The sequence below is a fragment of the Citrus sinensis genome, chromosome 8, assembly GCF_022201045.2.
Source record: "Citrus sinensis cultivar Valencia sweet orange chromosome 8, DVS_A1.0, whole genome shotgun sequence".
NCBI classification, from domain to species: domain Eukaryota; kingdom Viridiplantae; phylum Streptophyta; class Magnoliopsida; order Sapindales; family Rutaceae; genus Citrus; species Citrus sinensis.
This window is the reverse complement of record NC_068563.1, coordinates 3,619,341-3,635,020: the sequence shown is the minus strand read 5'-3', so window position 1 is coordinate 3,635,020 and position 15,680 is coordinate 3,619,341. Positions and strand designations below refer to the sequence as shown.

At 34.4% G+C, this 15,680-nt stretch overlaps 2 protein-coding genes across 3 annotated transcripts; one reads left to right on the top strand and one right to left on the bottom strand.

The window, feature by feature from the left end:
* The first annotated feature begins 1,514 nt into the window (after positions 1 to 1,514).
* Positions 1,515 to 5,670, top strand: LOC102610492 (peptidyl-prolyl cis-trans isomerase CYP40). 2 transcript variants are annotated; one of them, XM_052432930.1, is made up of 10 exons: positions 1,515 to 1,905; positions 2,529 to 3,029; positions 3,239 to 3,326; positions 3,432 to 3,484; positions 4,243 to 4,347; positions 4,549 to 4,624; positions 4,898 to 4,935; positions 5,021 to 5,122; positions 5,198 to 5,295; positions 5,449 to 5,670. In XM_052432930.1, the coding sequence occupies exons 1-8, from the start codon at positions 1,735 to 1,737 to the stop codon at positions 5,072 to 5,074; spliced, it is 1,086 nt and encodes a 361-aa protein (XP_052288890.1). In that variant the 5' UTR covers positions 1,515 to 1,734; the 3' UTR covers positions 5,075 to 5,122; positions 5,198 to 5,295; positions 5,449 to 5,670. The 2 variants fall into 2 exon arrangements, with proteins under 2 accessions (XP_052288890.1, XP_052288891.1); XM_052432931.1 differs by having other exon boundaries at positions 5,435 to 5,670.
* Positions 5,671 to 5,777: 107 nt separating this feature from the next.
* Positions 5,778 to 14,393, bottom strand: LOC102610178 (uncharacterized). Its single transcript, XM_006480074.4, has 13 exons — positions 14,015 to 14,393; positions 12,610 to 12,806; positions 12,034 to 12,132; positions 11,318 to 11,369; positions 10,925 to 11,025; positions 9,170 to 9,317; positions 8,757 to 9,062; positions 8,326 to 8,609; positions 8,037 to 8,165; positions 7,530 to 7,652; positions 6,900 to 7,007; positions 6,279 to 6,457; positions 5,778 to 6,148 (listed from the first exon to the last, which is right to left on the bottom strand). The coding sequence occupies exons 1-13, from the start codon at positions 14,172 to 14,174 to the stop codon at positions 6,025 to 6,027; spliced, it is 2,010 nt and encodes a 669-aa protein (XP_006480137.2). The 5' UTR covers positions 14,175 to 14,393; the 3' UTR covers positions 5,778 to 6,024.
* Positions 14,394 to 15,680: the final 1,287 nt, after the last annotated feature.

The following is a 15,680-nucleotide window of genomic DNA, read 5'->3' as shown; positions in this document are numbered from 1 at the left end:
AGATATATGTATATAAAATTAATTTTTGTCGATTTAAGTAATATCAAATGTTGATTTTTATTTTTTTATTTAAATGATACGAAAAAAAATGAATAAGAGAAAAAAAAATCCGGTGTCTTAAACCGATGTTTTAGAAGATTTTAGGAGTCTTTAAGTAAATACTTCTTAATAGAAATATGTGGCTCATCTCACTAGATAAAATTATTTAGGAAACACTCAATCACTCAAGTTAACTAAATAATTAATCACAAAGTTACCTCTCACGATATGAAGTACGTAGTTCATGAATTAAACTTTAACAGTTAAACTATTGTGTATATAATTACCATGGAGGATGAAATCTTACTCTATAAATAGGTCAAAGAAGAAGAAGAATCACTCGCTAACCCTTAAGGTGGTGTTTGGTTGGAAGAAGAGAATGAAGGAAAAGAAAGTAATTTAAATTTTCTTTTTATTTCTATTATTTGGTTTGACAAAATATATAAGAATTTAATATCCATCATAGTGTAGAATTTGAATTCCACACCAAGTAATGAAGAATTTAATTTCCTCTTATGTTAGAAACTAAATTTTTCAAAATTACCCTTTAACTTTTTAACTTGTTTAATGCCATTAATAATTATTATTTATAATTTTATTTTATTGATTTAATAACATAAATGGACCTCCATTGGAAAGTCGCCAGACTTCGCAGGACTACCGTCGGATCACCGCTGAACTTTCTTCGGAAAGTCGTCGGACCCACGTCGGAAAGTTGCTGGACCTCGCCGCTAGCCACCAGACCACCATTTTATTTTTTATAAATATATTTTTTTATTACTAATATAAATAATTTAATATTTAAGGTAAATGATAAATTTATCTAAAGAAAAAAATTATAATTCATTTCCTTATTAAATTTTATATCAAACTAAATAACAAAATTTAATTTCACTACTCTTCTCTCTTCCTCTCCATTCCACTCTTTTTCTCTCCTCCCTTTTTTTCAAACCAAACATGGCCCAAAGGTTTCTTTGAAGAAAAATATTGACCCACATAATTAGTTTATTAATAAATAACGTATAGCTTCGCCCTAATTTTCAATTATAGCATATTGAATCCTTTTTAAGGTTTGTTTGTCATCTCAGGCTGACTTCTCAGCATTACTCGAATTTCTTAATAATGGATAATAAAATTAAATTTTTTTTTTTTTTAACACGTCAAAAACTATTCGCAAAAAAGAAAATTTCAAACAACAAGGACACGATCTCTGTTTGTAAGCATGTGCTTTTTACAAATATAAACGACAGCTCCATGAATATTCTAGATGACTTTTATTATTAATGGTTGTTGGGTTTCCTATTAATATTATCCACTTCCAAACGGTTACCATCAAATCGATTCTTCTGGATACAGTCCAAAATCTGTAAAAAGAACTAAAATTTGGGACCTGAATCGAAATATTTAAATATACAGGGACCGCTAAGAGAAATTATAGAATTACATAAAACCCCACACAAACCCCGAAAGATTTTAGATAGAAAAAACACCCAGGAACAAAACGAAACAACAGCAGCAGCAGCAGCAGCAGCAGCACAAGACAAAACAAGCAAGAACCAAACCTCAAAGGGCCCCCACCCCCATCTCTCCGCCCTCTGCTCTTTGTTTCAAACTATAAATAACAAGCGGTGTTAGGGTTTGTTTCTTGTTTCCTCCAGAAACAAACAGAGAGCTCTAACAATCTTCAAAGAGAAGATGGCTAGACCAAGGTGTTTTTTGGACATAAGCATTGGAGTGGAGCTTGAAGGAAGGATTATTGTGGAGCTTTACAACGACGTGATTCCCAAGACTGCTGAGAATTTCAGGGCTCTTTGTACTGGTGAGAAGGGCATTGGGCCTAATACTGGTGTCCCTCTTCATTACAAGGTGAGTTGTTTATATGAATGTGTCTGTTTCTGTTTTAAAAGTTGACCTTTTCATTATTTGTTGTGGGACAAAGGTTGGTTCTTTGTTATAATCTTATGATTTTGGCACGCATTTTGAAGGGTGTTTGTGTTTTTGAAGTTGTGTTGGTTATGTAAATGATGGGTTCCAGTTGTTGATGATAAAGTGACGCTAATGATCTTGAATTTTGATGAAGGGGACAAATTGTGGGATATTAGTGTACTTTAGAAGTATGGGAGGAGATAATATTAGAAGGGCATTGCTGGTTGTTGAATGTCTCGTGTATGTAGTTTGATGGTTGGTTGACCTTTTTGATTGTGAGTTGTTTTCCAAATTTTTAGGCAATATGTGGATTACTGACTTTGTTTGAAGCATGTTTGATCTCTTCATCGAAGATTTATCATCTATTCGAGAGTGCAAAGACTCCCTAAGCGGTGATAAATTTTGATATAAGATTGTTTCAAGTATCAATTTGATAGAATATGCTGCCGGCTAGTTGTTTGCACTGTAGGTTTACCATTTACTTTGGTGTGGGGGGCCGTGATTACCCGGCATCTTTTATCTAATGCTGCTTTTTTAGTCTAATTAGGTTTATGTTGTTTCAGGGAGTTCGCTTTCATCGTGTCATCAAAGGGTTTATGATACAAGGAGGAGATATTTCTGCTGGAGATGGGACTGGTGGAGAATCAATCTATGGATTGAAGTTTGAGGATGAGAATTTTGAGTTGAAACATGAAAGAAAAGGAATGCTGTCTATGGCTAATGCTGGTCCCAATACAAACGGGTCTCAATTCTTCATCACCACAACTCGTACATCTCACCTAGATGGGAAACATGTTGTGTTTGGGAGGGTAACTAAGGGAATGGGAGTTGTTCGTTCAATAGAACATGTCATGACTGGTGACAATGATTGCCCCATTGCTGATGTTGCCATCACAGATTGCGGAGAGATTCCTGAGGGGGCTGATGATGGGATATCTAATTTTTTCAACGATGGTGATTCATATCCTGATTGGCCAGCTGACCTTGATCAGACACCTGATGAACTTTCTTGGTGGATGAATGCTGTTGATTCTATTAAGGTTTTTGGAAACGAACATTACAAGGTAATAGTATCGTGATGGTTTCAATTTTATTTGGTATATTAAATAGTACTTCGGCGAAGATGAAGTTCTAGAAGTCGGGAGGAAATTAACATTACCGTCTTTTTCAGTGTCTTAGTAGTTCTCATGTTTATCTATCACTCTTCAATTACTCTTTTTACAAATTTTTCCTACAATAGAAGTTTTAATTCCACACTGATGATTATGTGCAGAAACAAGACTATAAGATGGCACTTAGGAAGTACCGGAAGGCCTTACGCTATCTGGATATCTGCTGGGAAAAAGAAGGGATTGATGAAGGTTAGTTATCTCTTCACTGCAACTATGGTATTTTACAACGTTTTCCAAATTTTACGGAGCCTCTGATACCTGATTATACTTAATCTATTCCCTCTGATTCTGCAGGGAAGAGTTCATCTTTAAGAAAGACAAAGTCACAGATCTTCACAAATAGTTCTGTAAGTTTTTCATGCTTTTTGATGTTTGATCAATGAGTGCTCTATATGTAAATATTTTTCCTCACAGCTCTTTGACTAAAATGATCATCACTTTTCCTTATGTGCATATATACTTGCATGTACGTACTTGCGAACATATTTTTCTTGTACAAACACATTTACTTGTACATATTTGTGGGCATAAATATGTAGGTTTATGTAATAAAGTTTGAACAGAATATCATAAAGCTGCAGCATCCATGAAAATGATTAGTCATGATAAGTATTCACCCGTACTTTTGCACTAGTTTGACTCATTTTCAAAGTAACATGATCTATTGAAACCAGAGTTTTTCCGGTAGAGGTTTTTTCTCTTTAAATTCCCCTGTCAATTGTGACTTTGTGGACCTTCTTATGACAGGTTTCTGGTAATTCCTAGTATGTGCACAATTCTACCAGTGCATACCATGTAAAAATATGGGGAAAAAAATTTATGTGGAACATTTTTCTTTGAATTTTTTTTTAATCAGTGTTAAAGAGAGAGGGGGGGGGGGGGTTTATGTTACAAATAGACTTGTAGTCTTCAAAAGCTAATGCCGATCAAGTTTAGCTCATGCACGTGTTTGTATTTCTGATCACTAAAACCTCTAGTGGGGGCTTATTCCTTCCATCTTTGTCGGCGGCATGTTTATTTATTTCTTTTCCTAAGCCTGTGTACTATTATTATTCTTTCCTTGGATTATTTTCCTTTGATAATTGGTGCTTTCTATTTGCTGTAGGCTTGTAAACTGAAATTGGGTGATCTGAAAGGCGCATTGTTGGATACTGAGTTTGCAATGCGTGATGGAGATGACAATGTGAAAGCTTTGTTTCGCCAAGGTCAGGTTAGTATCATTCTTTTGTAAGGAATCTAACAACTGGGAGTTGACCGAATCAAGCTTTGTTTCTCTGCTTCATCTGACAAGTTTCGGTGCTATAATTTCTTTAAATTTTGGATAGTTTACTCGTGTTTGGAAAGTTGTAATTGCATTTTGGGTCCCCTGAGGTAGTTTCTAATCTTAATGATTGTTCTTTTTATCTATTAGGCATACATGGCCCTTAATGATGTTGATGCTGCAGTTGAAAGCTTTGAGAAGGCACTAAAATTGGAGCCAAATGATGGTACGTGAGTAATTTTGACTGAGCCACTGCCACAAAATTAATGATGGAATGGCATCCCTTGTTAGAACTTTTTGCTCTGGCTTTTACTTCAATGCTTGGAAAATAGGGGAATAATATGTCACAAAAGATGTATCTGTAGTCGACTCAGTTGTTCATTTCTGTTAATTTGAAGAGTCTAACACAAGCATTAATGGTCTAGCCAAGTCAGTGTTTACACAGAAACAGCCGTTAGAATCAGTTATGGGTAGCTAACTTGTTATTTGGTGCATTCAGGTGGTATAAAGAAGGAACTTGCTGTTGCTAAGAAGAAGGTTAGTAGATGAAACTGAATTTGTAATTTATGTAGCAATAATTAGTTATGTTTAACTGGGTTTTAAATTGTAAAACTTGTCACAGATTCATGAAAGACGTGAGCAGGAGAAAAAGCAATATCGCAAGATGTTTCAATAGCACTTCTGTAGTCAACTGGTGGCTAAATAATCTTTTGAAAGTTATTAGGTAAATAATCTTTTGAAAGTTATTATTATTCTCTTGATGTCTGGAATGACTATGTAATCTGGTTTTGGAATGCAGGCTGCTGATACCATATGATGGTTAGATAACAACTGGTTCAGGCTTTTTTTTTCCCCCAAATTGTTAGAAGCTCTGATAATCTGGAGGGGATGTCTTAGGTATTAATTAACATTCAACCTCTACTTTTACTCACGACTTTGTAAAGATCTTATGTGTGGTACTATGTTCGGTGTGCGTACAAATGTGGCAAACTATGATTGCTGAGATTTAAGTATAACATCATTGCTTACTTCGCAGGATTTAATTTGCAGGTTTGTTTTACAGCAGAGGCATCTTTACAGCATATTCAACTGTACAAATTTTGAGGCTTGAACCAATTCTTAATAGAATTTTCATACAAGTTTCTTAAGGAATGTAACTCCAGTAGCATAGTACTGCTGAAACTGATGAATTTTCTCTGCCCATGACATTTTAATCAGATCCTGTTTTGTTCCATTTGAAGTATAATTTGTACAATTTTCTCTGTTCCATGACATTTAGACTACCTTTTATGATGAAGCAATCTCATGAACTGCACTTCAGATTGCCACCGGTTTGTTTTTATTAATCTGGGTTGAAATTTTTCTCAATTTAGGCGCAATTTAGGATTAAGATGCGGCAACCCTGCTTTGAATTCATAATTACTGTGAAACTGGATCACTAGTTAAGAACAATGTGGATAGAATCACTGGGCAAGATTTCCTATCACCATCAAAATTTTTTAAAAGAAAAAAAATAAATAGATAAAAAGAAATTGTACCAGTGTTTTTTTTTGGTTGGGGGGGGGGGGGGGGGGGGGGTTTTGGGGAAGGAGAATCTTTACTAAAACGGCAGTGTCTTACAACAAGCTATTTGTTGTAGTCATCAAGCCCCAAATCTCTCAATGCATCAGTGGCTGCATCCTTGCAGATTTCGTGGTTCTCCTTTGCCTGTCTGATAAGTTTCTCGACACCATTACTGAGCAGAAGCTTTCTGTTCAATTAAAAATCATATTAGAAAAACTGTGGTCTCAATCCGCATGCAAATGGTGAAATGCAAGCTTATAGAAGTTGAAGCTGACCTGGCAAACCTTTCAAACCAAGTTTATTCCTAATGCGCTCACCTGTTTTCTGGGTTCCTTGCTACAAGATTGCGGATCATGAAACAGGAGCTTCTCTGTAGTTGTTGAGCATTGGGAAATTTTAGCATGGCTTGGATGGCAAGGTCTCCGGATCCAGCTTCCATGGCACGGGCTGCATTCTCTGGAGATCTTAATGATAGTACAGTAATGATGGACATAACCTAAAACCACAGTGGAAATGATAAATTAAAAATGAACTATATAACATGTAAATGCATGTATACCACTATACGATCTGCCTAATGATATTAAAGATGACAGTTATTGGACTGAGTGCCAGGGAAGTATGGTACACAAGCCTTCAGTGATACCCACTATATAAAAGCATCACTATTCCAAGCATTACGCTGAAATACAGCAAAGAATTCCTAGGCACATCCTTATCTGTGGACACAGAACTGCCATTCATTTGGGGCATCCTTGCAATGACAGGCAAAATTTAAAAGAAATTCCCATAGCTAATAGTATGGCAAGATTTAAGTGAGGATTTTAATCCAATTTTCATATTGAGACTTTCAGTTCAGCAGAATGCTAGACTGACCATGGATGCACTGGATATGCCATCAGGCACATTCTTTTATATAGGTCCTGTCCGCTGCTTACCTCTTGCAAAACAGAAGCATCATCAGAAAATCTGGCTGAGACTACAATTAGCTTGTCCATTCCTCCATTCTCAATAATAGCACTCTTATTTGAGTCACTTCCTGCCAACTAATCAGATAAAACATATAAAGTGCTTAAATGCTTCAACAAGGAGTACTACAGATAAGAGATTACCAAAAAATAGACAACTACTGCTACAAAATTAACTAAGAATGCTGGGATTGCAAAAGTATCTGGTGGAAGGGATCATTTGATTACGTATCTGGAAAGAAAACTCAACATTCTACAACTTCACTAAAATGAAAACAAATTCTGTACTGCCAAGTGATACAAAAGATTAACAACATATGCGCATTTCATTGATGGATGAATTCATTGCCAATGACTTTTAAAAACAAAGGAAATTGATCACAAAATAATCCACCACTTCTTTTTCAGGGAAGAAAAGATATGGAAAGTTTGAGAAAGGTGTTTAGTCTGATTTTAAGCAGTACACAAGAAAGACATTAATGAAAGCAAGGAAGTTGAATGCTAGATTTTTATATTTTGAAAATACAAATTGATATTGAAATTCGATTTAAGACAAGAAAAAATAATTGCTACACCAAAGGGTTGATTTGAGCTTTATACCTTGGATAACAAAGAACAACAAATTCTAGCAACAGTTTTGTTTCCCTGTAGGCCACTGTCATCAATGCATCGGAGAAGTGCATCAATACCACCATTTTCAGCAACAGATTTACATATTTCATCCTGCAGCAAGGGGGGAAAAAGTTCCCAACAATTATGCACACATACATAAACATGTTTCACTTAGGTATAGTAGTGGGTATCCTGATCCCCAGAAGGTCTTCTAAACCTTCCCTAGATAAGAATAACAATGAAGGCTTGTGTTTGCAATCTTAACTAAAAAATTTCTTAAAAGAATATTTACCAAATAGGAAGCACAAACAGTGCGTGAAATACGAATGTTGCCAGATCATTTGCTAATCATACATTTCTAAGAAACTGGGAAAGTAGTTCATATAAAGAATATTCTCTCACCACTACCACAAAATGAACATGCAAATCAAATGATAAAACCTCAAAACACAAACTTGATGAAACTTAAGAACCTATCAGCTTTGAAAAACTTACATTGACTGCAACAGCCTTTAATGCAATGCTAGCTGAAATAAGACTAGGTGAGCTAAGCCCTGCATGTAGTGAATGGACAAGAGCTCTAGCAATTCCAATTTTGGCAAATCGTCGCGCATACCCATAAACCTGAAGTTTGCATAACAGTCACAATTAATTCAAGTAACCCAGTTCATGAGTAGCTCAATTATTATTATTATTATTTGTAAATTTCACAAAGAAAAGCTTGCTCAGCCCAACAAGTGAGGTTCTGAAATGCAGGTTTGATTGCTAATAATCCTGCACTTACTTGAGAGGCCACAACTTGATCATCATCAGGTGTTAACAGAACACGTATAGCATCGTATAAACTCTGAATGCTGTCATTTCTCTGTCTACTGAGTATTTCCAAAATAAGCTCGTCAATTTTCAACTCCATGTATGATTCTTTGACCACCTCATTACCAGTTGCAGATGCAGCAACAACAGCAAAACCACTATTCAAGATCTCTGGATCTTCATTGCCATCTATTAGGATGTTAACCAGAAGTTTTGGTCCACCACCTGTCCTAAATGTTTCTGTACTTTGGACATCTGCTTATAACAAAGAGAGAGACATCTAAATAAAACACCCTAAAAAATAACTAGATTCAGCTCAAGTTACGTTATCCACATATATGAATAAATTAGCAATCATAAACGTATAAAATACCAAATTAACTCTATAGCTAAACCATTTACCATGAACTAACAACGCCATTGTCTTCAAACATGAATCAAGAACGCGTTTGGACCCACATCGCATCTTGTAACATATCGAACAAACCAATTCCACGCCACCATTCTTAGTTGCTACAGCCGCATTTACCGATCCTTCATTGCCTCCACATAACTCGATTAACTTATCAAACAATCCCATCATCTCATTTAAATCTTCATCACTGAATTTATCCTTGGAATTCAAATCCAACTGCTTCAGTCTTTCCAAAGACTGTATCAAGGGGTTGTCTTTCAGGCTACTCTCTCCAGGCACGCACTTCACAATCCCTGCAATATGAGGAATACAAGTGCAAAGAATCAGTAGAGCGATGTTTGGCTGATTGGAATTTGGCTTCTGTTTTCTCGGGGAAGTGGAAACAAACAGAAAGAGTTACCGGAGAGATCGACGCCTTGGAGACTGAGGGTCTGAATGGCGTCTTGGAGGGCTTCTGTGGGTTCCATTCCGAGATCTTCCATGTTCTCCTTCACTACTTCGTCGAAGGCTTCCTGCGATATCGTACGTACTGTATTCGGTGGGCCCATCTCGTGAACCGTCAGATCGGTTCGCACGAAGAAAGGATGGTCTTTTGGAACGAAAGGGTGAGCTCGTGGCTGTGGGAGAGTGATGAGTGATGACTGTTTTTGGAAATCAATCTGTTCTGAATTTGAAAAATGTTTGTAATAGGATTTTGGCACTGTTCTCATAACACCTCTCAGCTTTGCCAGCGGGAATTTCTTCACACCATCTCCCCTACAAATTCAAACATCACCATAATTTTCTTTGAATTTTGCATTTTTTCTTTTTTCCAAAAATCCTCAAATGAAATTTTATAACGGGTAGGTTGTGTGTGTGTATATTAATTCTGGTAGATGAAAGATTATTATTCAAAATATAAATAAAAGAAAAAGCCTCGAACACTAACGAGTCTTTCGCCTAATAAAAGAATTTTTACTCTCACAATGTGTGAGAGTAAGGTGTTGAAACTTTATAAAAATATTATGAAAATTAATTTTAATAATAAAGTGGAGATAATTTTCTCCTTTGAATATCAATGTAAAACCCGTCGAGCATTAATATTAAAGAGAATTTAAGATTAATTTCATAATTGAGAGAGTTTAAAATTAGTTTCATACTTAAATGGAGACAATCTTCTCCTTTGAAGATCAATGTGACATCCCTTGAATATTAATATAAGAGATGGTTAAAAAATCTCAATAAGACACTCTTGAAGATCAGGATCAATGTGATAAAAATTCTCAATGTAACATCCCTCGAATATTAATATCAAAGTGTTTAAAAATCTCAATGAGACACTCTCTTGAAAATCAATGTGACACCCCTAGAATGTTAGAATATTGGAGAAACCCGGTTGTAATCTAATTATAAAATTAGAGAGAGTTTAAAAATCTTAATGAGACACCCTCTTGAAGATCAATGTGACACCTCCGGAATATTAGAATATTAGAGATGATTTAAATATGTTCTAGTCGTGTAAACCAAATTATAAGTACTAAGGGTTTAAAAATCTCAACAGAACACCCCTTGAAGATCAATGTGACACTCCCTAAATATTAGAATATTAGAGAGAATTTAAAAATGTCTCAATTGTATAATCTAATTATAAATACTAAGGGTTTAAAAATCTAAAGTGTAATAGTCTTATACATCAATATTAAAAAAAAAAAAGACAAAAAAGCTTCGAACACTAGGCAAAGCAATAAAGTAAAAAGAGTCTAAAAGGCATGTAATCAAAGATTTCTTCTTCTATATTCAAGAGGTCATGAAAACCTTCTAACCAACGTATACCGGCTTTCTAGAAAAGCAAAATGCCAAAATACAACAAAATATAGAATATACACCCAAATTTAAAGTTTGTAGTTCAGCTATTTACAGAGCAATCATCAAACTATAGTATAATATCATCAAAAGGGGTACCCCAACTATTTTAAGCCACCTGAGATCCAATATCTCATCCAGAAGAAAGATTGGCAGTTGGCTCAAGTGAAGTTTAAGAAAAGTAGAAACCTAATATACACAATCCATCCACATATTCACAGTACTCCAAAAAGTCACCGTCAAACTCGGGAAAAGGGGGCTGGAAATCATGGATTCTTGTATTTCATTCATCAGCAGCTGCTAACTGCCTCACACGCTGAGTTAGTCGGCGGCGGCGGTATATTCCAATTAAACGAAGGATAAGTACCAGTGTGATAGCAGCATAGTCAAACACTCGTACAATTCCCAAACTCCCTGTATATGTGCAGCCATCAATTTATATCAGGAGGCAAGCCACAAACATTGAATACTAGAACTCGAAACCTTCAAGTTTAAAACTTGCTAACATATTTTTCGAAAATGTTAGAAACTTCCAGTATTTAGTGAAATGAACCAGAAGCATCATTTAATCCTAATCGTCTACAGGACAGATGTCAATGACAGTATAACGGGTTCATCATTATGTATGCTTGAAACGACAGAAAATAACTGTTCCAATAAATAACGTACAAGTCCAGAAGCCTGTTTTCAAAAAAGAAAACCTCACCAGTTGGAATGAAATCAAAAGGAGTGGCTGCATAGAGGACACTCAAGGCCATCTATGGAAAAGAAAGAGGATTAGTGTTTACTTTAATAAGACTCTCGAAGGTAAATTTCAAAAATGAGATGAGCAATGCAAACAAACAGATTACATAAAGAGTAACTCACAACTGTCATTCACTTATTGACGATTTTGTGCAAAGAACTCAACGTGATAAGTAGAAATGGCCTTCAACTAATCATCAACGAAGGAAAGCAAGCAAAAATCTCTACACTTTGTCGCATTTAAATTCAACTACCAGTTAGATGCCAACATAAGTAGATTAAAACAAGACATCCAAGTTAACTACATTTATTATACCTCAGGACATTAATTCTTTCCCTTCAGTGACACTAACATAAGTAGAAGCTCTCCTACTCCATACTAATTTCATATCAGCTTCATATCCAAAAAGCTTTTATTGGAAGAATTCAAATCTAGGGTAGAATTGACAATACAACACATAAATACTCCTAAATAGGCAACCAAACATATTATATGTATACTATCTAAAGCATGCAGATTTTCAAGCAAAAAGAGTCAGAATAAGTCCAGACATCAGAAAAAATTAGCGAAAATAAAAAACCACTAAGTCCACCAATCCATACAGGAATAATTCAATCAAAATAAAAATAAATGGCAAGAACATAATATAGTCAACCAGAGATTTGGCCGAACTTAACTGCAAAAATTCTCATTTCTTGCAGATAGGAATCTTCTGTATCGGGATCCATCATTGCTACAAAAATCCTCTTCATGAAGAATGGCAGCTCATACACTTTCTGTTAAGAGCAGAATGAAGACAATATTCAAACCATCTTGACAAAGAAAATAAATTCTCTAATATGCTTGAAGTGCAATTGAGGCAACTGATGAGTCACAAAGAAAGCATGAAAATTCATGCATACAAATTGCAAAAACACCTTGTCTGAAATAACAATGGAAAATGAGAACAAAAAATAAAAAACTTATAAAAAAAAACCATAAGTACTTGAAAAGGGTTTAAGAACCAAAGAACAGAATTACAACACTGATAGAAATAGGATTCTATATGTGACTGAAAATTCATATTAGCAAACACACCAGAATAAGAACATCTTTTATTATATTTCTCAGGTAGATTAAGGAACTGAATTGCACTAACCATATTCCAAGTAACAAACATGAAGCACCAAACTCTAAAAAATATTATGAAGCTAAAGCCGTCACATATAAAAATTATCAATGTTTAAAAAGATAATCATCAACTAAAACTATACCTGTACAAGGCCACGTGCCCCCCCAACAAAAAGGAGGTTGTACCTCACAACCTTTTTCAGAACTTCAGCAACCTCCTGTTCCTGCTGGAGGGATAGTGATGACTCTGGAGTCAACCTGTTAATGTAGCGAGAGCACATGGGACACTTGCAAGGCTTAGATGCAGAAGAATAATTCCAGAACTGCAAAATGCAATTGGCTGCAGAACAAACACCAATCGTAAGACAACTCATGCCCAATATTTCATTAAATGGTTAAATCAGAGGACTACCAGTTGCATTTTCCCAAAATAAATCAAGAAATAAAGTCCACCGAGGATTCAGTCCTTTCACTTAGAAATACTCTCAACAAAAAGATGTTCTATATTTATCTTGAGCTTATGGATCAATCACAAGTTAAAGACACTACTACTTCCGCAAATATAGGTTTCTCTAAGACACTCCTCCAACTTGACACCATCAAAAAGTTGACAAAATCACCAGGCTATTTGACAACAAATGCATATTGTGATAGCAAATCACTAAATTATCCTCAAACTACACATAGACTAACACCAACTCCACGCAATGTATCTCACACCCCTTCTGGAGATTAGAATCTCAGAGATTAGAAGAAGCATTTCAAACTAATTGTAAACTACACAATTTTTTTTTTTCTTTTGGTAAGCTACAATCTTCAATAACATAGCCACAAAATCCAACTACCAAAAACTGTTAAAAGGAAAAGAAGGCAGAAAGTTAATTCCCTTTTAGCACAAACTTAAGCGGAAATAAAGATCAAATAGAACAGAATACTAAGACATAGGCAGAGTCCTCTATTCCTCGTGTCTTTCCAATTTGCACTTTGATACATGCTAATAATAATAAAAAATAAAAAAAACCATGGGCTAGCATTTCACAAGTAGGATATATTCTTGCCTTCAAACTATGTGCAAACACTGACAAAAGCTTCCTAATTATCATACTATAACAAACAAATCGTTAAACACCGAAAACAGCTCCACCTCACCATTTTCATTCATAGACGAGACAAAAACAGTAGTTACTAAATTGTGCGTGCCCGACCAGCATTTGAACAAAATCACGACTAAACCCCCTAAATTTAGAATAAATAAATAATTTCAAAAAAATTAAGAAAATTGAAAAGAAAAAACATTACAAAATAATAAGAGGTAATTTCAACTACTGTCCAACATTTTCTCAGCAACCGAACAAAACAAAAACCCTAAGTACAGGTACCAGAGCAATAATCTAATTTTCAATTCAAACTTTCTCTCCCAAACGTAAAAGTACGCCTCTATCCAAACAAAGGTAAAATACAAGTAAAAATAATAGTAATAAGATTCATATAAGTTTTCAACTGATTAAAAATTAAAAGAAGGAAAAAAAATAGAAAAGAAAAACTAACCGCAGTACCAGTGACCGCAATTGGCTTTACAAGGAATGGTAAAATCGCCGAAGCAGATCGGGCAGCAATCGTCTACAGGCGGTCCATCTTTTCCTTCAATACTCTCACCTTTTCCCTCTCCGGAAACTTCCACCACCGGATTGCTCGCGTTCTCTTCCATTTCTCTTTCTCCAGATTCTCTTGTCAAAATACGACTCCTTTTTAGCTTTTCATTTTCATTTAATAAAATCGTTTTATATGTAGACTCTTCCTGTCGTCGGGAGGAGAGACTCCGTTGCGTCAAAGAAGAAAATTGGAATCGGAGCAGTTTTGAATTTATCGAATGGATATGGATGCGGGCCGGGTTATTATCACCTGGATTTTGTCGTTTTGCCGCGTTGAAATGGGCACACACGGGCTTTGCATGATATTTGATGATATTGATTCTCCCATGCCTATCTATTATCCTACTGTTTTTTTTTTTCAATTCTTGAAATTAAATTCAAGTTTTGTTTAAATATTATATTACGGTCTAAATCTTGAAACATACAACCAATCAAAACAACTCCATTATGGTGCAATTTGAATTTGTGGGTGGTCAAATTTATCTCCAAATAATTAAAAAAAATTTCTTAAATAGTTTACCGCCTAACTTATGTGTGGTATTTACGATCTAATTTATAATTCTCATGTTTTAAACTCTAAAATTTTTATTTCTGGACATCATAATCAATACTTAGATCTTTTCAAAAAAAATAATATCAATACTTAGATAAACAATGAGGAAGTAATATTTTAAAAAAAATTAACTACAAAATATGTGTAATTTTTTTAAATAAAATAAATATAAGAACTATCAAATAGCTTCTTTTTTTTAAAAAAAAAGAAGCTTTTGACTGTTCTTCTTCATCTTCTTCTTGTGCTTCTTTTTTTTGGGGGAAATATTTATAGAAAAAATATATATTTTTTATACTATGTTCGCATTACTATATGTTTTGGGTGCAAAGTCCAATATTGAAAGTAAATAAAAAAAATTAATAACTAAAATGTGTTAACATTTTGTCTCCACTTTGTATTTGACTACATTTATTGTAAATATTTGTTAAATCTCTTAAAATAGGTATATTGATAGTTTTTTTAGTATTCTAAGGAAATAAAATTAATTAATTTAAATGGTTTAGGTAATAATTTTATTTTTGCATTTTTAAAGAGTGTACAAATCAAAACTTTTTTTTATAAATTAATATATGAGTATACAGAGTAATAGATTGTTGAAAATAATTTTTAAAATACAAATAACCCACCCCATGGTTATTCACTTATTCATCTTTAACATGCTTGCTTTTTTTTTTTTTTTAATTAATCTTAGAAGTGTTTTTTCTATTAAAAACTTGAATTCATATCCGAAAGTGACATAGCTTTACCTACGGATAAAACTAAATTATGTACGTGATATATAGGATTGCTTGCATTGCAAATTTATTCTTATACTGAATTTGCCTTCCATAAGCTTCAACAAAGAGCCTTATTGACAGAGAAGATGAACTTGATCACAAATGTTTTACTAAAATGACCATTTTTACTAAAATTATCCTCATCAAGAAGTCTCCCGCATTTTATTAGAATAACTTCTTACCCCCATTCTCAATTTGTGTTTATCGCTCAAGAGCCCTTATGGGTCTATCTT

Bases quoted from the DNA above. Each gene is read 5' to 3' on its own strand.
- LOC102610492 (XM_052432930.1), top strand. From the start codon at position 1,735: ATGGCTAGACCAAGGTGTTTTTTGGACATAAGCATTGGAGTGGAGCTT. The intron at 4,348-4,548 runs GTTAGTATCATT...TTTATCTATTAG, and splicing joins CTTTGTTTCGCCAAGGTCAG to GCATACATGGCCCTTAATGA. The intron at 4,625-4,897 runs GTACGTGAGTAA...TGGTGCATTCAG, and splicing joins AAAATTGGAGCCAAATGATG to GTGGTATAAAGAAGGAACTT.
- LOC102610178 (XM_006480074.4), bottom strand. From the start codon at position 14,174: ATGGAAGAGAACGCGAGCAATCCGGTGGTGGAAGTTTCCGGAGAGGGA. The intron at 12,807-14,014 runs GTTAGTTTTTCT...TTTGTTCTGCAG, and splicing joins TTGCGGTCACTGGTACTGCG to CCAATTGCATTTTGCAGTTC. The intron at 8,166-8,325 runs GTAAGTGCAGGA...TGCAAACTTCAG, and splicing joins ATCAAGTTGTGGCCTCTCAA to GTTTATGGGTATGCGCGACG.